Below are 25,119 nucleotides of genomic sequence, written 5' to 3'. Positions count from 1 at the left end.
CTCTCAGAACAAACTCAGCCCTAACTGGCTCACAGGGATTGGAAAGGGGACATGAATTCTTCCTGGAGAGGCAAAGATGGCATGTACTGGCTATCAGTGCTAGACACTTAAAGGTCAGGAGACCTGAGATGAATTTAGTAACTACTCTGCCTCTTTCTCCAGCAGTGATTTAAGTTCTTGGTGGATAAGGTTTTAGAAGGATATATAATAATTCCAATTTAGCAATTAACCTTTGCAGGAAACTCATTGCAAGAAATCACCACTTAGACCGCAAAATGTTAGAGCTGGAAGAGACCCTAGGGTTTATATAGTCCAAACATCAGCATACACAGAATATTTCATTAGGATGTAACCTCAAAGAATTCTATATTTTAAACTGAACATTTATTGAATAATTTAAAATCTTATTTATCAAATAATTATAAAATTCATCAAAGAACGTAAAACTAAATTTATTTAAAGCTTAACTAAACATTTATTAAATTTTTAAAATACAAACAAAATGAGATTTATAATGCTAATTTTGAAAAGACATTGGGCTAAGTCTAGGAACACTCTACATACTCCATGTATACACACCTAAGCGTCCAAATCTACCATTTTAAAGAAAAGGAACCTGAGAACCAGGAAAGTGAAAAGATTTGATCAAATTAAGGAGATAAGTATCAGTTCAGCATTTTCTTTCTCTTCAGAAAATTCTTCTTCTAAATGCTTACAATTATAGATTCCTTGGGTCATCACCTTAGGCATTCCCCTACCTTGGTGCAAAAAAATATCGCAATGGGAGTCCGAGGACCAACAAGGTCCTTTCTCTAACTAGTAAGGTCCCTTTCACTTCTAAATTCTATCTATGATCCGGAGAAGACAGCTCCTCCCTTTGCTCAGACCAATAAGATGGAGGAAAAAAGGAGGATTTCAATTGGGCTGAAAGATCTCAAAGAAGTGAGATCTCCCTACACTCCCAAAATCTGATGGAATGGAAGTTGTTTCTAGCATATGACCCAACCCCTACCTGAGGATCTTGGAGACAACTCCCTCTAGTTCTGTTTCCAATAGCAATTGGAGGAAAAGTTATGGGTACAAAGGAAAACATAAAAGGTCACTTATTCATTCAATAAATATCTTTTAGGAACCTGCTGTGTTCAAAGTGCTATACTAGATACTGGACTCAATACAAAGTTTAGCTAAGACACATTTCCTCTTCTCATAAAGCTTATGTCTAGTCTAACTCTCTAATTCCAAAGAAGTTTTATGACTGTTGTTTAGAATGCTATCCCCTGGCCTTTTCTCAATTTTCTCTGAGCGCTCTTTTCTATAAACCCTGAGTTTCTCAGTGGTCCCTCTTTATCCCCTGATCTTCACCTTCTGCCATAATTCATCCTAAATCCTTTTAAATAACTCCAGCATCCATGGACATGTCAGGAAAAGTATTGAAGATAATGGTCTTCCTAAGGAGCAGGTACTGCATCCAAGAAAGTTTACCCCCAGAACATTCACATAGAATTTGGAACCATCTCCGTTCTGCAGAGGTCAGGAAATTAGCTCTACCTCTCCCATCCACACTCCACCCCTCCTTCCCTCCCCAAATGGAGAGCTGGAATCCGGGCATGAAGCTTCAGAGCTCAAGCCAAACTGCTAATGGAGGTTCTGGAAGCTGAGGAGTGGGGTATCAGCCAGAGCAAAGCCCTGGCAGGCTGCAAATCAAGAGAGAAAGATCAGGAAGGGAGAAGAATGTCAGACCAAGCATAAGAGAGGTAACAAGCAGGACACTGGCTGAGGGGCTTTGTCACACTTGATGCTGGACCCCTCCCTTTAGACCCATCCGAAGGTATTCAGTCATCACAGCCTAAGTCCTAGGAAGTCAAACTGGAAAAACCCTCCTGGGTCATCTTGTCCGGACTCTGTCCCTAGACTAGACCACACTGAAAGCCAGCCATTGATGCACGAGTCTCACCTTCTTGCAAGATTGCACCTGCTCTCATCATCAGCCACTCCAGTGTTTTAAACTCTTCCTAGTCTAGAAGTTCCCAAGTTGTAACTAAATTCTGCTCCTCATCATCTTTCAATCTCCATCCATTTTTCTCCACATAAGTCAGGTATGTTGTAGTGAATAGCTGATTATCACCCCCTGACATTCAAAGATCCTCATTCATTCTTGCCCTCAGCCTTCTGTTCTCCCAAAAAAGTCATCAATGTTTTTCTCTTCCTTCTGAAGTTTTATTCCCTGAGCCTGCTGAAATGCAACAAGGTGCTTTGTGAGGGAGGGTGCTCACTGTTCCTAGAAGTATACAGGAAGAAACTACATGATCACCTGTAAGGGATATTCTAATGTGTTTTCCTAGAAAAGGCAGAAGATTGAATTAGCAGCTATGAAAAATAAAGTGCCTCAGTTTCCTCAATTGTAAAATGAAGATAAAAAATAACCTACATCCCAGCCTTATTATGAGAAGCATATGAGATGATATTTATCTGACTTTCCATGACCTCATTTGGGCTTTTCTTAGCAGAGATACTGGAGTGATATGCCATTTCCTTTTCTATTTTACAGATGAGGAAACTGAGGCACATAGGATTAAATGATTTGCCCAGTAAGTGCCTGGAAGCCAGATTTGAACTCACAAAGAAGAGACTTCTGAATCCAGGCCCAGAACTCTATCCACTAGTTGCCCTTCCTCCCCTAAGATCCCTTCCAACACTAAGATCCCTTTTTTTTTTTCTTATTGACTTTTTATTTTTATTTATTTTTTTAAATAATTATAACTTTTTATTGACAGAACCCATGCCTGGGTAATTTTTTATCCCTTGTATTCACTTCTGTTCTGACTTTTCCCTTCCCTCCCTCTACACCCTCCCCCAGATGGCAAGCAGTCCTATCTATACATGTTAAAGAGGTTACAGTATACCCTAGATACAATATATGTGTGCAGAACTGAACAATTCTCTTGTTGCACAGGAAGAATTGGATTCAGAAGGTAAAAATAACCCGGGAAGAAAAACAAAAATGCAAACAGTTTGCATTCATTTCCCAACACTAAGCATCCCTAATTCTAAGATCCATATCAGGACTAATTGACTCATTTGGAGCATTTTGCAAATTTATCACAGATACAGTTCCTCCTCTAAGCCTGAGGAGAAAACTAGAAAAATAATAATGTTGTGGGCTCATTTGGGATGATATCATCTATTGTTGGTTCCAAAATGTCAAATAAGAATGGGCTTCCCCTAATTTTCCCTTTGTAAACACAAGGCTTGCAAGATTCTACGTCCAATTGGGCTTGCTGACCTAAGTCAATTAGTTTCATTTCACCATCACCTTTTGCTGGTATATGGTGATAAATGTTTAACTACTGGTTCTCCCCACCCATCAAAAAAAACAAAACAAAAAAAAAATAATAATACCAATATACACAACATACTTTTCAATTGGATTGAATTATTCACATTTTCTTCATCGCTTTCTTAAATCTATATAATTATCAAAATAATAAACAAACCCTTTTTGTAGTTTTTGCCAATTTCTAAGATGTTCACACTGAAAATTTAACAACTAGCTCTCAGGAACTAGGTCAGTCTGGTACCAAACATAGTCCTAAACCTTCAGATTTTTTAGAGAAAGATTTTTCTTGCTAAGACATATACAGAGCAAGGCTGTGAGTGATGAAGACAGACATCTTTTCTCTGATAACACAAGATGCAGAAGGCATGGAGGGATCCTTAGCACAGTGATGCTCAATAACTAACCCCACCTGTGTTCTACAGGCAATCCATTCTGTTTCCTTGCTCTCCTTTATCAGTCTCAGAGAGTCTCAAGCAAAGCACCCACTTTAAAGCCAGAGCGTCAGAGTTCTAATACATCCAAAGTGTATGATCTTGAACAAATAAATACACTTTATCTAAGGCATTCTTTATGAAAAGTCAGTGATCTCCAAAATTTTTTATATATTCACTACTCTATTAATAACAAATTTTGAGCCTGTACCCCTGAAGTATATATTTATTTATAAAAATACTAATATAATTAAACATTTTATTAAATATCATATAGTAAATAAAATACTTTTATTTAAACAATTATGTATATTATAAAACATAATGTATACAAATATAAAATATTTTACCTTATTTTTAAAAAGTTGAGATAAAGATGAAACAAAATGTGATCCTAGAAATAGGGAGTCTCCAGAGTTTATTGAGTGGTAGAATGCCAGGATGAACCCCCAGATTAAAGAAAATTTTTTAGTCAGTGAGTAAAACTCAAATAGAATTAAGGGCCATTAAAACCTATATAAGGTTCCTTTTGAAAGCATGTTGACTTAAAAAACCATACTGTAACATTATCTATATTCTATTATATTTATATTTACTTTATTAAATATTTTCCAATTACATTTTAACCTGATTATTGCCACCCTCCTGAATGTGAGGGCTGCTATAAATGGCTGCCATGTTTAGCTTCCTTAATCCAGATGAGAAGCAATATAGTTTTGTGAATTAGGGGGCTACTTTTGAATAGAGAGATGGAAATACATGGGAGAAATGTGGAGATGGAACCATTGGGTATTAAAGGGACACGTGAATGTGGATTAATGAAAAGTGAAGAGTCAAAAATTATTTATCCACTATGAGACCTCTAACTGAAATTTATCATTTTATTTAATTATGACTATATATGTGTGTGTATGTATATATATATGTATGTGTATAATGTGTGCATATTTATATATGTGTGTGTATAAAATTCTGAGAAGGGCTCCACATGCTTCATTACATGGCCAAAAAAGGTCTATAAGAAAAAATAGTTCAGAAGATCTGCTTCTATGATCCTGCCTACATAGCCTTGGATAAATAAGTCTCTCTCTGGGTGAATTTTTTCCATCTGTAAAATGGGAAGAGGGGTTGGTTTAGAATAAGATCTTAAGACAAAATCTTACGAAATATGGGCAAAGAATGAGAGCAATACGAGAATCGCCGATGAGTTTCAAGAGATTAGGGTTCTAATCTCACTTCTGCTACTCACTATATAAACTTGAGCCAGCCATCTCTCCAGATCTCACTTTCCTTCTCTTTAAAAATAAGATGAATTGCCAGCTCTCTAAGGCCCCTTCCAGCTCCAAAGGTCTCTGTTTTTATGATTCCTTATGAGGCATTTTAGGGAAAGATTAGTAAGTGAACACACACTTGGACGATTTCCAGTAGAACACAGAAGTCTTAATTTTGAGAAGGAAAGGTAGGGTAGGGGGAGGAGATCTCATAGCCCCTCCCCTCAAGGGTGAGGGGTCTCAGGGCCATTTCAGAAGCCAGTTTCCAAAGAGGCCTTAAATAGTTTGGAGATGAATATCTGGTTAATGTTCATTTCAAGTGTATTTGGCTCCCAGCCTTCCTCACTGCCCTTCCCACCTCCTTCTCTCAGTGGCAGCCTGAGTCACTGCACCGAGCTCCAGAGGAACTCACTCCCCCTCCCTTCTTCCCCTCCCTTCTCCATCAAGATTTAAATAGAGGAGGTGGGTCATTTCTGGAAATGACGCTCATTCTGATCTGGGGCACATGATCCCAAACTAATCTGGACTCACCATCCCACTGACCTTCTCTATGGCAAGATGGGAAAAAAACTGTCCTTAGTCTGTAGGGTTGGGGGGCATGGCAATATGCCCCCAAGTCAGAATGAATTTGTGTTAAAAGACTTGCTAGATTTCTTCCATTTTTGCCACAGAAATGATTTCATTAGTAGAAAGAAACTTAGTCAAACTTAAGTACAAAAGGGGGCCTTTAAACTATACATAAGGTATTGTATTTAATTTATACTTTAACATATTTAACATGTATTGGTCAACCTGTCATCTGGGGGAGGGGATGGGGGGAAGGAGGGGAAAAATTGGAACCAAAGGTTTGGCAATTGTCACTGCTGAAAAATTACCCATGCGTATAACTTGTAAATAAAAAGCTATATAAAATAAATAATAAACTATACGTAAGGATTCCTGCTTAAACTTATTTACTTAGAAAATCACATATTAACATTATCTATGCTCTATTGTATTTTTAAATATTTTTAATATTTCTTCTACGTTTTAATCTGATTGGGGGAGTACTCTTTCCACCCCAGAGTTGTGTGTCTATCACCACTAGAATAAAGAACTCCAGGTGAGGAAATAGCCCTTCTATCAACAGAGATCAGCACCTTTTTGGAGATCTGCCTAGAGAACTGAGACCATTGAGTGACCTGCCCTTTCTCGCTACTGTAACATCCAAAATTTTTGCTGTGAATCTCTTCTAAGCAGAAGCCTGTCTGATCCTTACATGGGAAAAGTAGGTGCCAGAGGCCATAGCTATCAAGCCTGGCTTTCAGTTGGTAACTTGTAGAATAACCCTAGCAAAAATTACCGAATCTCTCTGGGTCTCAATTTCCACATCTCACAAATGAGGGAGGTTGGGATGGGAAGGCAGAACCTGATTTCAGATCATTCCTGGCTTCTTGTTCCTTGAACACCACAGAGAAAGGTCAGAACAGACACTTTTGCTCTTACTTTATGATGTACCGAAACTCAAGTACCTACAAACAGCCTCCATCTTCAATCTACTTTTCTTTTCTCTCTAAAATTTAAACTACTAATAATCCCTGACACATCCTGCCCTTTTTCTCTTCTTCCTCATCATCCTTACACACACACCATACAGAAGGAAATTTAACCATCAGAGAAGGGATTGCCCCAAAGCTGAGAAAGATGGAGCTGACATGAGAATACAAGCATCTGAACCTCTTGAGATCCTTAGAAAGTTAGGGAATGAGGGGAATGACTTGTACTCCAGAATTCTAGACTTGAGAGTGAGGGCAGAGGGAAAAATGGACTAAAAAGGCTAAACAGCGTTCTATGATAATTTCTGCCAGCCAGAAATCGAGGCAGCAAGCTGTAGTGAGAAGAGTTCTAAAGTTGGAACTAGAAAGACCTGAATTTGAATCCTGTCTAGTTTCATGATCCTGGACAAAACACTTTTCTTATCTTAAAAAAAAAATTTGTGCTGGACCCACTAGTCCCTAAGGTTCTTTGTTTCTTTTTTTATTTTTCCCCAGCTCTAAATCTATGATCCTATGAGTGAGTAATGGGGATGGGAACAGCGGGCACTACTTTTAACCATTACCCACCACCACCACCTGTTCCAGAGAGTAACCTCAGACCTCTGGCTTTTCCTACCCCTGCCTGGAATTCAGAACCTTTCACAAGCAGTTTTCCATGCCCCGATTGAAGGACAAACAGTGGAACTAAGAGGAGGGTGTATGTTTCTGATGGAGACACAGAGTTTTACACATCTCCTTCCACCATCCGGGCCAGCCCCACCCTGTCCTCAAAGGAAAGAGTGGAGATGAAATGTTCTCCCCACCCTATTCTCCAATTAGATGCTTCTGTCCCCTCTTCCAGGCCCCTTGGGCATTGAGCCAGGTCCTGTATCCCTAGACAGGAGACTCTCTGTCCTTTTCTGGACACAATGACCTTTACAGTAGCCAAAGGGATCCATCTGTTCCCTTCTCCCTTCCCTTTTCCCCATCCTCAGATGTTAGGAACAAGAGGAGAAGGAAAGCCAGTGCATGTGAAGCAGGTCAAAGGATTCCGGCTGAGCTCCCGCCATCTTTTCTCTACTCTCTTGGTCTTCCTCTTAAACTTCTGTAACATCTCTTTTTCATTCCCATGTTCCCACTCTCTTCCCTCCTTCCTCACAGCCCACCTGAACTTTCTATTTCCTGATTTTCACTGCTCCTCATTCCTGTCCTTTCTATTAATATTTTCTATCCCTTTCCCCTGCCAATCCTCTTTTCTCCCTTATTTCAGGGAATCCAAGTAAAGATGTGTCTTGAGAAATAGGCTATATCTACATAAAGATTCTCATAAAATGAGCAGAGATCCAGAAAAGCAGTCCACATTCAGAAGAAAAAAATAGGTATATATATCCAGTAGAAAGCATTGGAAGACCAGAGTGAGCTCTTGTTCCCCACGTTCACCAGCTCTCACATCAAGCTTAGATTAATTAACAGAATTAATTAATTATCAGACTGATGGAAAATTCCATCCACTGTAAGAACAAATCTAATCACTCTTCCAGGAAGAGAGCACTTCAAACACTTGAAAACAGCAACTTTGACTCTTTTAAGCCAGCTATTTTTCAGTCTAAATATCCTTTATTTTAATCTGAAAGTTTATCAATACTTTTCCTAAAATGTGAAACCTAGCTGTGGTTTGGTAAGGGCCAGAGAGAGCTGGACTGCTACATTCCTGGGTCCCATGCCTATGAACACATTACCTTTTTTGGTTGGATCCTATTTTACTAGACTGCTCTCTCCCACAAATTTTCAGACAAATTACTATCTAGTCTTGATGACCCCATCTTTTACTTTTTGAGAGTGTATAAGACTTTACACTTATCCATATTAAATGTTTTCTCATTAGATCTGTCCCAATATTCTAATCTATCAAGATCTTTTGGGATTCTGTTATCCTATATGTTAGCTGTCTCTCCTCGCCTTGGATCATCAGCAAATTTGATATTCATTTAAATCATTGTTAAAAAATGCCTTGGTTATCACAGTGCTAAGAATAGATGTTTGGGGACCTCACCTAGTAAATATTCTTTAAATTGACTTACTCATCAGTGACTCACTGGGTCAGGCCATTCAACAGGTGAATCGGTTAAGTGTACTACTGTCTAATCCATTTGACTCACACAAGTACATGAAAATCTTTTTCAATGCTTTTTATTTAAAAAAAAATTGAAGTAAACTAACTCCATGTCATTCTTCTGATTTCCTGGTCTAGTGACTATCAAAAAAGAAAACAATGTTAGGTTGGCAGGTTCAGTTCTGAAGAAAACTATACGCTGACCACCACTTTCTTTTGTAGATATCCAATAACCATCCCTTTAATAATACTGGAATTTTATCAGAAATCAAAATCAAATGCAGTGGCTTAGTTTTCAGATGTCTCCTTTCTCTCTTCTAAAAAAGACTGAGACAATATTCGTCTTTCTCCAATTCTGTAGCACCAATTCTATTTCTATGATTTTTCAAAAATCACTAACAGGATCTCATGGGTCACTAGTCATTTTTATTTCATATGTAGTTGGTTTGAGCCTAGTGACTTAAAACTGAAGGCTGCCATAACTCTTATCATAACTCCATATTTATGTTGAGTTGCAATTCTGTTAATTACTTCTTTTTTATACTTTCCAATTCCAACGCTTTATTCTCCTTGACAAATAAGACTTCCAATTTCAAATCAATAACAATAGCTAACATTTATATAGTGTGTTAAAGTCTTCAAAGAGGTTTACATTATACTGTTTTGTTTTATCCTCCCAACAATCTTGCAAGGTTGGTGCTATAATTAATCCTATTTTGCAGAAAAGTAAACTGAGGCTTCAAGTGGTTCAATGATCTGCCTAATGTCACACTGCTAAGTAAGTGTCTAGATATATTTGAACTGAGATCATCCTAATTATATTAGAGTAGCCCCATATCCAGTAGCTACTTAGCTTCCTATTGCTTCATGGACCACAACGGTGAGGAAGGAGGGAACATATATCAGATGGAGGTACTAAATATATATTTTTGAGGCTCATTGAATATTGTGAAAAAGATGGAAATCCATAGAAAACCATATAACCTTGATAACCTGCCTTATCTAGATAACCTCAGTATTAGTTTTCTTTAGCTTAGACTACATCACAAACTTCCCCCTTCGACAGACTGAAGGAAGCAGCCCCAGTCCCACCTACCTTCCATGCTATCTTCTCGGTGCATGTTGAAATTGTCATAGGAGTCCCAACGGATGAGGGGGTCCGAGGTGTTGTAGTCCACAGACACACTTGGTCCATTCTCCAGATGTTCCATTCCTGGTGGTTGGAGGAAAGGGAATAAAAAGAGGTAAACATTTAGAATAAAAGAGGAAACCCTAGTATTCCTCTAATGAAGGTCTCTAAGCAATTTTACCTTATCTTGAGGTCATAAAGAAGGAAAATGAGTTACCTATGAAAATGATAATCTCAGGGAGTAAGATCTAGCCCCTAAAGCTATTGATGAGATTTACACCCAGGTTATACAACAGGGCCTGGAAGATGAAGCTCTGGGAAGCTTGGAGCCTTCCCTGCAGACAAGTTATTCCTACTTCTGCTCCCTCTTCTAAAACAATCAAGAAAATGCCAGAAGATGATGATGGTCTCCCACTGGAATTAGGGGAAAAGAATTAGGAAGAGTCTTGTTATAACTGATTTGGGTCAAAGACTGTGAGAGAAAAATGCTGGTCCTTGTATGCAGAAAATTCTCAAGAAATGCTAAATTAAACTGACCTATGAACTACTGACCAGCCTAGAACAGAGGTTTTCAACCATTGGCAGTGTAAGGAAACCTATGGACCTCTTTTAAATGCATAAAATAAAATACATAGGATTATAAAAGGAAACCAATTATATTGAAATATTTATCAAAATTTTCTTTAAAAAGAAAGAAACTTCATGGACCTCACATTAAGAACCCCTATAAAGTCAGAAAAGTGTAATGCATTTAAGTCCTCTAAAGATCCTCTCACTCCTCCCCTCCCTTATTAGGATACTCTCTCCCTCAGCCCAGACAAATAGGAGGCATTCCCAGTCCAAAAATATTCTCACAAAGGAAGACAATTTGATCTCAATTAGAGTTTAATCACCTTTGATGTCCTTCAAGCTACACTAAATCCTTTTTTCGATCTACAATCATCTCATTTTCTTTCCTCCATGAGTTGAGAATATCAGGTAATCATCCTCTGTCTAGCAACTCTATTAAAGGCTATCATTTAATCAGGCTTCTCATCTTTAGGTTGAATCAATTTCCTTTACTCTCTTCTCATAAATATTATTCCTTTGTCTTTCCATTATCTTCATGCCTTTCCTCTAGCCTTTATCCCCAGCCATGAAGTCTAGAGATGAACATGGGATGCTGACCTCATTCTGACAGGAGGAGACTGATTATAATAGGAGAAGAACTCATCGGTTCCTATGCTATTTATTACTCCAACATACTCATGGGATAGTGGAAAGTGCCCTGGATGGGTAGTCAGGAATCTTGGATTAGTGTATTAGCTTTACCACTAATTACATCTCAGTTTTCTCATGTGTCAGTCAATAAACATTTATTAAGCACCTATAATGTGCCACACACTGATAAGGAAGTTGAACTATTTGATTTCTAAGACTTTCCAGATTTAACTGTTCAAGAAATCTATCTTACTTCCATTTGAATTATTTTTTCCCCACAATTCAATCACTAATTCTCATCAGTAAAGCTGGAATCCACCTTAATGCCCAAATATCTATCTGCTGTTCTAATTTTTGAGCACAGATATCTTGCAGTGGGTCGCAGGAAAGGGTTAGAGAACAGGGCAGGGAGGCACAGGTAGGGTGGAAAATAAAAGGACATTATACCTTGAATTTTCTCAGGGCCATAAGAAAATACAAATTCTACTTTGCCATACTCTGGAAACCGATCATCTGGAAAAGAAGAAAAAAAAAGGAAGTCTTCCATCAACTCTCAGAAAAAGTTCTAAGAAGTCTTAGCCCCTGACTTCAGCATAGACTCTGCATCTTGCTAAGCACACAAAGGCATCTTGCACACATGTGGTCCAGAAGAAAATGATGGGGATCACCCAGGGGCACGCTAGTAAATATTTAGCAACTGGTACTCCAGGAAAAAAAAAGAATGAACTCGCCACATATTTTTAAGTTTAATCTACATTATTCGTATTTTCTCCATCACTTTCTTAAGACCTAACAATCAACAAAAGACTAAATCAAATCCTGATTTACAGCTTTGCTGGTTTTTGACTTTTATTCCAGCATACCCTTGGAAAGGAACCCCCTTTCCTAGTATCTGAATCATGAATCTCTCCATCATTCTCCTCAGCTCTCCACCATACTCTCCCTGGCACCAAGTTAGCATTCAGCTAAGGATTTCATTCCAGGTATTGAAGGGATAGACGTGGGGGAGGAGGAAGGGGATTGAAATAGTGAATGGGGATCCGATGTCCTGGGCTTGAAAGCTAGAAGTCCCAAAGGGGGAGAGAAAAGGAGGGCAATGAAAAAACAGCACAATAGAAGAGGAGGAATAGAGTGAATCGGGAAAACATAGCAAGAGATTAACTTGCTAGAAAAGGAATGAGTTTCATCTCAAAGTGTCTTTCTATCCCTCCTCCCATTACCCACTCCCAAGAGCCCTACCTTTGAAGGCATCATCCAGGTCCTCCTTCCCAAAAACGACTCCCAGGTCATGGATGGCACAGGTGTGGAACTGAACTCGGAAAATGACATCCCGGGCTGGGCTTCGGAACTTTTTGTGGTAACATTTCAGCTGGGCCAAAGACAGGGAGGGGACCCTGGTCAGACTTACAAAAACACTAAGACCACCTTGGAGATGGGGAATCAGAGAGAACTCCAGGCCAATGCCCACAGTCTCCAGTTTTAGGAAGGAAAATCTCACTACCACCAGACAAAAGTCTCTTGGAGATCTCATCCTGCAGGTATACTTTCAACCAACAAAATACAAAAACAAAATTCCATCCTGTAAGGCTTCAGCACAGACTAGGATGGGTTTAAATTGTAGGAAATGGAAACTAATTATTTAATTATTATATTTTTTTTAAAAAAGATATATCACGATACAGTAGAAAGATTACTGCATTTGGAACTGAAGGCCTCAGTTTCCCAGGCTGTAAAATTAAGGAATTAGACTAAATGGTTTCTCATATCCTTTTCATGTCTAAATTTATGATCTCATGATCTTCTGTGAAAAATGTTAAATTACAGGTGGGATATTGTCTCTTATGATCATAGAACATAGAGCGAGAAGTTATATTCTCTCCAGACAAAAAAACAAATATATTACTTTTACATGTGTATAATATCTAACCTTTTCCAAAGCACTTTCAGAAACATCTCATTTGAGTTTTTTAAATAATTCAGTAAAATAGGCAAGACAATTGTTATTCCCATTATAGAAGGGCTAAACCAGGTTAAGTGTCTTGCCTAAAGACATGGTTATCTGTACAATTCCAACAAGCATGTTTCTTTCTTTCTTTCTTTTTTCTTCCTTCCTTCCTTCCTTCCTTCCTGCCTTCCTTCCTTCCTTCCTTTCTTTCTTTCTTTTTTTCTTTCTTTCTTTCTTTCTTCCCAACTTTCTTCCTTCCTTGCCCAAGGACATGGTTATCTGTACAATTCCAACAAGCATGTTTCTTTCTATCTATCTATCTTTCTTTCTTTCCTTAATAAGAAACTACCTCTAACTGATGCAAAACTGCACACTCTCTGCAGCCTGGAGATTAAGAAAGTTGTCTGGGACCTCCAAGAGGCCAGGTGACTTGTTCAGGATTGCAAAGACGTGATATATCAGGGGCAAAGCTCCAACCCAGGTCTTTATTGCTCCAAAGCCCCACTCTAAGTACCCAGGCCATGCTGCTTCTCACTTGGCATCTATTTCTAGTAAGGAGAACAGTCTGAACTACGGCTTGATCTCTTGATTGCTCTTCAGGCTTCTTTCTACCTTACTGCCCTACCAGTGGAATAACAGAAAGGGACTGGCCCTACAGGGGAAAAGGTGGGGAATGTGACATCAGCAGGGGCCCCTCCCACGGATGGAGTCTGTGATTGTTGCAATTCTTCATCTCCTCTAAGGAGGTAGCAGCAGAGGGACAGAAAGACATGAAGGACGGAGGGATTACCTCCCAAAAGGAAATGGTTCTTACCAAGATGTCTCCCTTCAAAAGCAATCCAGGCTCAATGGTGATACAGATGTTGGTTTGGCTGTCTCCTGGCACATTGCTGTGGGATGAGATGGAAAGAGAGAGATGGAGAGAGAGGTAAAGAGAAAGATGGAGAGAGACAGACAGATAGACACAGAGACAGAAAGAGAGTGAGTGAGTGAGTGGGGGGAGAGGGAGGAAGAGAGACAGAGAAACAAAGAAGTAGAGAAAGAGATGGAGAAGAGGGAGGGAAGGGAGAGGACAGAGATGGAGAAAGATGGGGGGGGAGAGGTGAAGAGAGTAGAGAGAGAGATGGAGATAGAAGTAGAGAGATGGAGAGAGAGAGAAAGAGAAATTTAGTACAAGAGCAAAGATTTCCTGCCCTCCTTTCCCCACAACACAACTTCTTAGAAGATCATACAGATTTTAATATACAGTACTGACAACTACTAAAACCAGATAAGTAAGAAAAAAAGAGTACAGATTTTTATGTGTAAAGTGTACTGTTTTCTTATGGTCCTTTTAAAATAATGAAAAAGTAGAGCTTCCTGTCCCTTTCTAGAAGAGACAGGGGCTAAGATGCTCATCTTCATGAAGAAGAGATACATACTAGATTCCAGAAGTGTAGACAGGTTGCATGGCCTGGTAGATCCTGAGGAAGGGTCGACAACCTGAAAAAAGCAACAAAGGAGAAAAGACATAAGAAGGACAAGGAAGGAATGAGAAGAAAAGAAAGTAGGCTAATGGAAAAAAGGAAAGAAACTAGGATAAAGGAAGCAGGGGAAGCTGAGGCACAAGGAAAGATGGAAAGATTAAAACCTAAAATATCAGCCACAAACCTCCTTTAGATTCAAAGTTGGGAATGCCATGCATAATGACGTGGTGTAGAAACAAGGGCTTGTTGTTCATTTTGATGGAACCAGAAAGCAGCCCACTGAAGTAATGGACATACCTGCAAGAGGAAGACATCAGCCCTTCAGCATTGTTTTTCCTGGGAAGAACTACTCAAAGGACAGTCCAACGAATGTCCTCTGAAGTTCTCAAACATAGTAGAAATAGGGCAATAAGGGTTTTGTTATCATTATAAAGTATGGGATTAGTCACTAGAAGAAATGTTTAAAAAAAAATTTAAGCATACCATAGCTAAGCATTCTTGTACCTGAGGGGTAGGGTAGGAGGGGTGACAGCACAAAGAACAATAACACCCAGAAAGTCCAGTCCTTGTCTTCTCTGGAATTAGAGGCAGGAGAACCACACAGGAGAAGACTATGCTGGCAAAGGGTCACTGGCTACAATTGTGCAGAGGCAATAGAATTTTATGGAAGTGTAAGCTATCAGAAGATCGAAAAAGGACAACCCTCATTCCCCCCTCTATCCTGGGATATCAGTAATCTAAAGCCCTAGTTACCCAAGTCTAGTTATTGCTCTGGTAAGAGGATGATTCCATCTGAAGAGCAAAAGAAGGAAGGGAGAAGTGTTTAATGGAAAGCTGTAAATCTCTGATGGCTGATAACCCTCCATTCCATATATAGAGACAAAACACACACACACATGCACATACACATGTACACACTTTGAAAACAGAGCAAGAGGGGATAGGAAATAATGTTAAAAAAAAAAAAATGAGTCACTGAATAGAACTTTCTGACTTTCAGGGTAGGGGTTAGTTAGCAGGGGAGGATATCTTTCCCTAGAGATCTTTAAGAACTACGGGACCTTTGACTAACTGGTCTAAAAGAAGAATTCCACAATCTAGAACAGAGAGCCATGGGATCAAGAAGGCCATAGGGTCACAAAGCCAGTCCAAAGCAGTCATTAACCCATCCTCAAACACCATACCCACAAAAAGAACCTCCAGTGCCCTCTCGTGGTCTATCCTGAAATACTTTTTCTATGTCATCATTTCCATTACTATTCAGTAAAAATCAACAAATGTGCAGAAAGCCTTCTATGTACTAGTCACTGTCCCTCGTCTTGGAATACAAGGATTAAGACGAATACAACCTATATCCTCAAATTCTCACGCTCTCAAATACACCCTGTAATGCATGTTCTAAAATGATTTAAACTAATGGGAAAGGTCAAGCAGAATGAATGGTACAGGACTTTCAGGAAGGAAGGGAGGGATCACTTAGATCTGGAGCTAAACATCATGGAGAAGTCTGTTCATAAATGAAAGCATTAAGCTAAATGATTTTAAAAGTCCCTCTAACTCTAGAAGTTAAAGTTAGGGTCAGCTAAGTGGTGCAATGGAGAGAACACTGGGCTAAGAATCAGGAAGAATTGTGTTTCTGAACTCAAATCCGGCCTCAGACAATGACTGGCTTGTGTCCCTGGGCAAGTCACTTAACCTTGTTTGCCTCAATTTCCTCATCCGTAAAATGAGCTGGAGGAGGAAGTGGCACACCACTCTAGTACTTTTGCCAAGAAAACCCCAAATGGGGTCACAGAGTTGGACACAACTTTAACTTTAGAGTCTACACTCCTAGATGGAGAGTAACCATTTCAAACAAGGAGAATTAGAGCAGCTTTTACAAAGGCAGGGAAATAAGAAAGTGTAGGATGAGATCTGGGAACAGCCAGTATTCTAACTGGGCTGGAACATGAAAATGAGCAAAAGACAGTGGTGCAAAATAAAGCATCTTAAATGAATTCTGAAGATTATAATTTCATATAAAACTTTTAAAATTGTTTTTATAGAAGTGACAACTACATCCAGTATGGTATAATTGAAAAAAAAAAAAACTGACTGAAACTGGTTTCAAATCCTGCCTCAGTCACTTACTGTCTATATGACCTTGAACATGACTTAAATTCCCTGGGCCAGTTTCCTTGTCTTTAAAATATAGGATTTGGAGCAGATAGTTTCTGAAATTCCCCCAGTTTTAAGTCTATGATTCCCACAAGAATAAAAAAGACTACAGAGAAAGAAGAGAAGAAGGTAGAAGTCTTATCTTAGAGGCATTCACACTAGGGAGTTGGAAAGAGAAAAGAACAATTAATGAAACAGAGAGGGACTAGTCACTGAGGTAGAAGGAGAGCCAAAAGGGAAAAGTTGCAAAAAGCTGAGGAAGAAAAGAAAAATCAAAAGGAAGGTGTGGTCAAAAGAAGTAACGGCTACAGAAAAGTCAAAGAGAATAAGGACTGCCACCAGTAATTTCTGCAAGACTAATAGAATACTAGGGAAGAAAGCCAGCTTGTGAGTGGATGAAGAGGAAGTGGGTAATGAGGAAGTGAAGGTATGTCGAAATATTTAGCAGTGGAGGGAAAGGGATAACAGGGTCTCAGGAAGTTATTCTACCAGACTTGGGAAGAACTTTAGAGGTCGTATAACCCTCCACCCAATGCAATTCCCTTTGTAATAACCTTCACAAATAGTCATATAGTCTGTGCCTGAGTACTCACCCCTCCCTTTTCCTGTTTCCCTCTCCAGTGGCCAATACCTCACAGGGCTCTCAGTTTTACTCCTAGATAACTCTAATTCTTAACAAATTCTTCCTTATAAATATTCAAATACTCAAATGGATCTATGATCTCACTGAATCAATCTATATAATTCCATCCCCTTGTTGAAAGGGAGTTCCCTCCAACAATTCAAATCCCAACCTTTTTATTCCTGTCTATCCTGTGTGATTTTCTTTCTGGTTCTGAAGCTGAAACTTCACCACAAAAGGTCTATCCAATATAATGGAAGCTTTTCCCACTTATTCTTGACATAAAGAAAGATTAATGAAGCACTCTGGACATTATCCTTCACTCTTTTTGTATGTGTGTCACTTTAAGTTTTGTTGATGTGCTTATTTTTACATATTAATTCACTTCATGACTGGTCTCTTATAAAGTAAAATAATTACATAAAACAAATAATAAAGTAATAAAGGGCAATATAAGAGAGTAGGTATATTTGGGAAGAAATAAGTCATTAGCAAAACAAGCTTTAAGCTTAAAAAGTAGATAGCAAACGGTAAAAAGGTAAAAAAGAAAATGTAATAACTTAAACATAAAGAAAGAAACATAGAGAAGAAAAAGTATACAAGAATACAATGGAAGGAAATAAACAATTAGCTAACATAACAGTGAATGTGAATGGGGTAAATTGACCCATAAAGTAGAAAAGTTTAGAAGAGCGAATTTCATCTTCAAACATGAGCTTCTACAGGACCATATCATCCATATGGAATTTCTGTTTGACCTGTTGTGCCCTAAACTTCCTCCATCATAATGATTTTATATATAGATATAGATATAGATGTATATACAGATATAGATATATGTGTGTATTGCATAGGTATGTATAAAAGCAATACATCCTCCTTTTGTATCTTACTTAATGTTTACCATAGTTTATAGAACAGGATTATTTCTGTTGTAACATTTTCCAAGGAATCCAGAATGATTTTGAAGTATAGATGAGAGACATCTTAATGTAAAAGAGAGTGTAAGGCACCTTTTTTCTAAGTTCAATTCTTTTTTACTTAACCAAAAAACTTTAAGCACAATGAGGTCTTCTATTCTCTCCATCTTTCAATAAATTGTGAAATAGTAAAGATGGGGTCTTTTTTGGATAGCTTTTGCAAAACTTTGTCTATTGCCTACTATTATCTTCATAAAAGATGCCCCTCATAAAGACTTTGTATAGACAGAAGGGTAGGCATATGGATGAGTTGTTTAGTTTATTAATGGAAAAGATTTCTTTTCACACCTTTGATATCTTTCCCTCCTGAAGATATCTTGTATCTTAAGCCTTCACAATGGTATCACCTCTAGGAAAGTCTCTTCTATGTATATTTAATCCAATTCAGATATTTTTCCCATATATATTACTTTGGGATGATTTCTACCTTTTCTGTAACCACTTCAAAGAATGAGGTGCCTTTATCCTTGATGGAATAAACAGTTTTTTGAAATGGTTTTTATAAATCTTTCCCATTTTTTCTTCTCTTTGTAGTCCTCTCTCTAATTTTGACTTTAAATGCCATTGGATGACTTTGCTTAGTTGAACATTTTGCCAAGTTTTCTTCAAACTATTCTTACCCTCTGCTGCTTCTCTCTATTTTATGAAATGATACTGTTCATAAGTATACATCATCCTTCTTCATAATATTTCTACAGACAAGTTTATATTTTAGCCCAATGTTGCCTTTGGCAGACATCTCTCTCCATTTGGCAAGTAAGTTAAATGTTTGCTGACTAAGGTGCTTGCTGGACTTTTTCGGTCTCTTTGTTATACCAATTAATTTAACTCCTGGATAAAGTTATCAGTGTCATTGGGCTATCTGATATCCTTTTTCCGTTTTTTATACTAATACTGTTTTTAAATAATTGAGGGTTAAATGTTCTAAATTATATGCCATATCTTTTTCTCTTATTATTCTTTCTCTTTGTTTATTAAAAATTCTAATCTTAGCTCTGAAGTCCTGCTGGTCTGACTGTGAACAGATAGCCAACAGAGAACTCCCGCATCAGTAATAAGTCTTTTCCTATCCATGGAAATGGAATCAACTTTATTCCTTGTGATGTGGTGCTTACCATGTCAAGTATCTTATGATTCTTTAAAAAATATTTGTATTATTAATAATCTTTTAATTATTATTTTCAATTTTTATTATTAATATTTTAAAATATTGATGAGAGAGAGGTATGAGGTTTATGACCAATCTACAAGTCTTTGTCCTCAGTCATTTCTTTCTCTGGAACCACATTTTCCCATATATTTCTATCCATCCTCCCCTTTTTTCACCTTTACACTAAAGGCACTATGTATCAGAGTACATGGTGATTTGATCTGAAGGGTCTTATTGAATTCTTCATAGAATTTCTCAACCAGAGGTCAAGAAATCAATGGTGCATAAACTTCCCCACTAAGTCTTCTCTTCTCCAAACTAAATATTCCTTGTTCCTTCAATGCAATTTAAAATCTTTCTTCAACACCTCTGTGAGTGATTGGGAAGATCACCATCACCTCCAATCTGCCTAGGCAGAAGAGGTAAATCAAGGCTAGGAAAGAACCAGTGACTTTGCACACAAGCAAGACTACACAAAGTTGGGAGGGATGAGGGAGAAGGCAAGGAGAGAAGTCTAAAAGCCATGCATCCCAGTAGATCATTCTAACACTTTTCCAATGCTCTGCCCTTTATTGGTCATTGAACAGGATTATTTCTGTTTTAACATTTTCCAAGGAATCCAAAATGATCCTGAAGTATAGATAAGAGATATCTTGATGTAAAAGAGACTGTAAGGCACCTTTTTTTCTAAGTTCAAACATTTTATTTTCTTAATCAAAAAACTTGAAGCACAATGAGCTCTTCTATTCTCTCCATCTTTCAATAAATTGTGAAATAGTAATTCTCATTTTTTTTTCCTACTAGTCCGAGATCCTTCAGGTGAATATGATCAGGACTCTTCCTGATGTGGCTGCAGTACTTTCTCCTAATTGGTTAATTAGCGAATCTTTATTGAATGAATGGGAAGTCCACTAAGTGAGTGACCTAGATCATTACTCTTCCTCTGTTCACAAGCTACTTGACTGGTCTGGTTATAAGGCTCAGACACACAGAGCAGGGGCACCTGGTCCATTAACTGGGTGTGACTGCCTTTGGCTACTGAGCCCGGGTAATCTGATGGGCACCAGCCTGCCCTATTCAGGCTCCTTTCTCTGCTCTTCGCCCACCCAGCTGACAGGAAATCCAGAGTGGCTGGATCCCTATCAGGACCCCAGATCGTGCCAACAGGATGTGTGTGTGTACAGGGGACAATGAGCCCTGGGGGGACAGACAGGGGAGCTGTGGGCACAGGCCCTCCTTGGGCAATATTTCTCTCCTTATCTGCAGCAGAACCAGAGACCTTGAAGAATTAGAAAGAAGGCAGGAAAGTAAAATATAAAATAAATAGACAAAGATACATTTTTACCTTCAGCCATAAGTACATAATAACCAGATTCAGACATACGCAAAGCCAGTGTGAATGGGAAGACATGTAGCACACAAATGACAAAAGCTTATATTGATATTGTGTTTTCCAGTTACAAAGCACTTTACGGATATTATTACATCAAGTCTTCACAACAACCCTGAGGCATAAGTAATGTAAGGATTATTTTCTCCATTTTACAGATAAGGAAACTGAGGCTCAAAGAATAATAGATCAGTAGTTACATAGTGTTTGAAGGTTTACAAAATACTTTACAAATATTAGTGTATTTGGTTCTCGTGACAAGACGAGGAGATGGTGCTATTATTATACTCATTTTACAAATAAGGAAACTGAAGCAAAGAGCAATTAAGTGATTTTCTCAGGATCCCAAGTCACATTTGAATTCAGGCTTCCTTGATTCTGGGCTTAGTACTCTATTCACTATGGCACTTAGATAACTAAAACTATTTTAAAACTTGCACACAGCTATCAACTAGCTCAAAGTACATTTTCTGAATACAAGCCAGACTCAGAAAGCTCCTCACACTTCATCACCGAGTATGTTATGTGTGATCTCTACAGAATAATCCCCTGCTTGTGTGATTGTGGGATCTGATTTTTACCCACAATGCCTTCAAACCATATAATGATCCACCACTCTGCTTATTGCTCTGTCCCTCTGATTCAAGGACACCACTGATTGTGAGGGCTCTATCTTGATAAGGATGAAAAAGAAATGACCAGAGCACATACCCAGTCCCCTCCTCACTGAGCAATGTGAAAACTGTTCTTTGATCTGCACCTGCTATCTCAGTGGCTTTTAGCCAGAGCCTTTGCTCAAAAAAGAATTTCCCTTTTCCCAACCCCCATCCCCAACCCAATAAAAGCATGCTGATCTTGTCTTATTTCCTTATTCCTTCCTGGCTATCCCCCCATGTTGGGAAGGGATGGTCACTTCCCTGCTTTAGTCCACCCTTTTGAAGTATCTCCTCACCCCCTATTCTTAGTACCCAACCAGCAGAGATTAGTAAATGATAGAATTAGCCGTAATTTATATGGTGCTTCAAAGTTTTCAAGGAGCTGTGTATACATCAGCTCTGTAATAATAATGCTTATAAGTGGAGAAAACCCAAGCATTATTATTCCTGTTATTTAGGTGATGAAACTTAAACCCAGAGAAATTAAGTGAGTTACTCAAAATAGCTCGTGGCAGAGCTGGGATTCAAGTTTAGAACTATTGGACTTTAAATCCAATGTTCTTTCCTTTAAAATACATTTGTCTTTTTTTTTCTAGATACAAAGACTGAATTAATAGGCTAAACTCAAGGATTTGGAGCTAGAAGTTCTGCCTTGCCATTTAATGTTCAGCCATTATAAAGCAAAATGAGAAGAATCAGAGGATGAATGGATATATATATATATGTATATATATATATATATATAGTGTGTGTGTGTGTGCGCACACACACACACACACACACACACACAAATATGGTAAAAACAAACTCTGAAAGACTCAAGGATTCTGATCAACGAAATGATCAACTATCATTTCAGAGAAGCAATGTGAAGCCCGCTATCCACCTCCTGACTGAGAGGAAAAGGGAAATTGAGATGCAGAATGAGACATCCATTCTTGGACCTGTCCAATGTGGGAATGTGTTTTGTTTGACAATGCATATTTGGTAAAGAGTTTGGGGAGTTTCAGGAAAAGGGTAGGAAAAAATAAATGCGAGTTAATTTTTAAAAATAAAGCTTAACAAAAAGCAATAAAGTTCAGCAGTACTTTGAGGTCACTCCACTGAACCTGCTGGAGAAGTCAAGTCTATAATGAGACCAGTGGAACTCACAAACATATTGGAGGTTGTAGACAAGCATTGTTCTCTAGACCACAACATGGCATAGAGAGTGGAGTTCTGGAATTAAGTCAAGAAGACTTTGGCTTAAATTACACTTCCACCATTCACTAACCCTAAAGCTATAAGCAAGTCAAGTTCATCTCAGTTTCCTCATCTGCCAAATAGGAACCCCAAATCTGATTTCTTATAGCATCTGTCTTACAGGTTTTGTTACAAGGTTTAAATTAAATATTTATAATAAATAAGTATTAAATGAAATAATGCGTGTGAAATCCTTAAAATGTTAGAAAAATACACTTTTGTCCCATTCTGTTCTATCCTATCCTGTCCTATTCCATTCCATTCTATCCTACCCTGTCCCATCCCATATCATCCTATCCTATTCTATTTTGTCTTTAGCTTTTAGTCAGACTGTTATCATGTGTTAATTATTCTTACAAAAGGCAGTTGGTCTTGTATTCAGCCTCAGTACATTAGAACATTATTACACAGTGAGCCCCCTAACCTAGAAGATTATATCTGGATGGCTCCCAGGTGCTCCCAAAGTCTTTCTGACCTCTATAGTATGGGCTAATTCAAGGTCTCTGCCTTTTTTCTCTAGGCTCACCCTCAGTTTACCCCCTTTACACATGAATGATATAGTATATTCCCATTCTATGCACCCCCATCACCTCTGAAAGTTGGACCAAGGTCAATTGCATTTCTTCCTGAATTTTACTCTGACACATAAAAACTAGAACTCTTATATCAAAGATTGGTCTTTCCCCTCCCAAGTCTGACCTTCTTAGCAGGATTAGCTCACTCCCACCACTAAAGTCTGTCCACATGGATATTAATTTGCCTTCTCTCCATGTTGAGGACCAATGATGTAGTGTGGTGTAGGAGATAATCCTGTACCAGGGAATCTGGAAACCTGAGTTTGAATCTCAGTTCTGTTGATGCTTAGTAGTTGGGCAAGTCACATGCCTTCTCCAAGCCTCCTGTCTCCCTCGTGGGACTGTTGGAGGATCAAATGTGATGCTTTTTAAATTATAATTTTATAATACCATATAATATCATAATATTACAAATTACAATTATATATGAATTAAATTATATTATAATTCTCTCTCTCTGGGGATAGCATCTTCCCTCTATTGATTCTCTCCAGTTTACCCTGTAGATGGCTTGTTCATGCATAGTTATTTGCATACTTTTTCCCCTATTAGACTGAGCTCCCAGAAAGTAAAGGCTGTTTTGTGCCTTTCCTGTTATCTTTCATGATTAGCACAGTGCCTGGCACATAGTAGGGACTAAATAAATGCTTATTGACTGACTCTGTGAATATGGGGATAGAATATTACAGAGCCTCTCAGACTCAGTTTTTGGGCTAGGTTTCAATGTCCTACTTTTTCTTTCTTCCTAAATATTATTTGTTGCAAGATACAGCCTCTGGGTAGTAGAGTAGAAAAGGAACTATTTGGAAATGAAGGAGATATTTAAAATATATATATATATATATATATATATATATATATATATATATATATATATCCAAAAAATTATAAAATGCTAAACAAGCTTCAAATATCACTAGTTTTTATTAATATACAGTCTCCACAAGAATTAAAACAGGAGGTCATTCAAAGAAGAATAAAGAGACTCATGGAGGGTATGAATAGGGAACAACATATTATTAGAAAAAACTGAGCACCAAAAACACCTAATAATTTTTTTTGTGTCCATGACAAAGGGTCTCTGGGGGGAAGAAAAGCTTTCCTGGAGTATGGACAGAAGCTAAGGGGAGGAAGAGCACTTTAGGATACTCTAAAGCTGCTTTTGGGGGGAAAGGATACAAAATCAGGACAGAATTCATCAGGGATATGACTAAAGGGGGAAAGAAGTTCCCAGACACTCCTACTTATAATCTCAGTTGTTCTGAGTTTTTGTCATTATCTTCTGAATTTTAGAAGCCTAGGTCAAAGTTCTGATCACTCCACCCTAGTTAAAGCTAAGTCAATAACATCAAGGTGCCATTGGGTCCCAAGGAAGTTACCAAACTCACAAATTCATTAGGACTATTAAATGCAGTTGGGAAATGTTAAACAAAATACATAAAAATACAATATTTATAATGTTAATTTAAGGTTTTCTAAGTCAATAGGAGGCCAGCAGGAATTAATTTCTATTGAGTTTGTAGCCACTGAGATAAGAAATAACTCTATTAATGATGTCTAGCATTTATATCATGCTTTAAGGTTTGCAAAGCATTTAAAAATATTATCTCATTTGGTCTTCACAACAATAGAGATAGATGCAATTATCATCTCCATTTTGCAGATGAGGAAACTGAGGCAGGCAGAATTGTTAAGTGCCTATGGCAGGATTTGAATTCAGTTCTTCCTGCCTCCAGATCCAATGCTCTAGCCACTGTACCATCCAGTCAGGAGACAGGAGACCATGGGGTACAATGGAAAGAAGAATGGTTTTAATATTAGAGGACCCACTTTTGAATCTCTGCCCAGCTCCTTAAATAAAAAATAATTTGTAAAATGATGGGATTGGACTAAAGGATCTCCAAAGTGCTAAATCTGTGGTTCTGTGATCTAGGCCTGTGG

The 25,119-nt window shown here is 38.1% G+C and overlaps 1 protein-coding gene across 10 annotated transcripts in view; it reads right to left on the bottom strand.

The window, feature by feature from the left end:
* TNS1 (tensin 1) overlaps nt 1-25,119 on the bottom strand; it is a 266,384-nt gene that overhangs the window by 91,719 nt on the left and 149,546 nt on the right. For all 10 annotated transcript variants that reach the window (XM_031958074.1, XM_031958070.1, XM_031958069.1 and 7 more), the window contains 6 exons: nt 14,591-14,703; nt 14,362-14,422; nt 13,755-13,830; nt 12,235-12,364; nt 11,443-11,508; nt 9,763-9,879 (listed from right to left, as the gene is read on the bottom strand). In XM_031958074.1, coding sequence (XP_031813934.1) covers nt 9,763-9,879; nt 11,443-11,508; nt 12,235-12,364; nt 13,755-13,830; nt 14,362-14,422; nt 14,591-14,703 — 563 coding nt within the window. The remainder of the gene's footprint in view (nt 1-9,762; nt 9,880-11,442; nt 11,509-12,234; nt 12,365-13,754; nt 13,831-14,361; nt 14,423-14,590; nt 14,704-25,119) is intronic.

The sequence above is a fragment of the Sarcophilus harrisii genome, chromosome 3 (assembly GCF_902635505.1).
Source record: "Sarcophilus harrisii chromosome 3, mSarHar1.11, whole genome shotgun sequence".
NCBI classification, from domain to species: Eukaryota; Metazoa; Chordata; class Mammalia; order Dasyuromorphia; family Dasyuridae; genus Sarcophilus; species Sarcophilus harrisii.
Note: the sequence above shows the minus strand (reverse complement) of the source record. Positions and strands in the feature narration are given on the sequence as shown.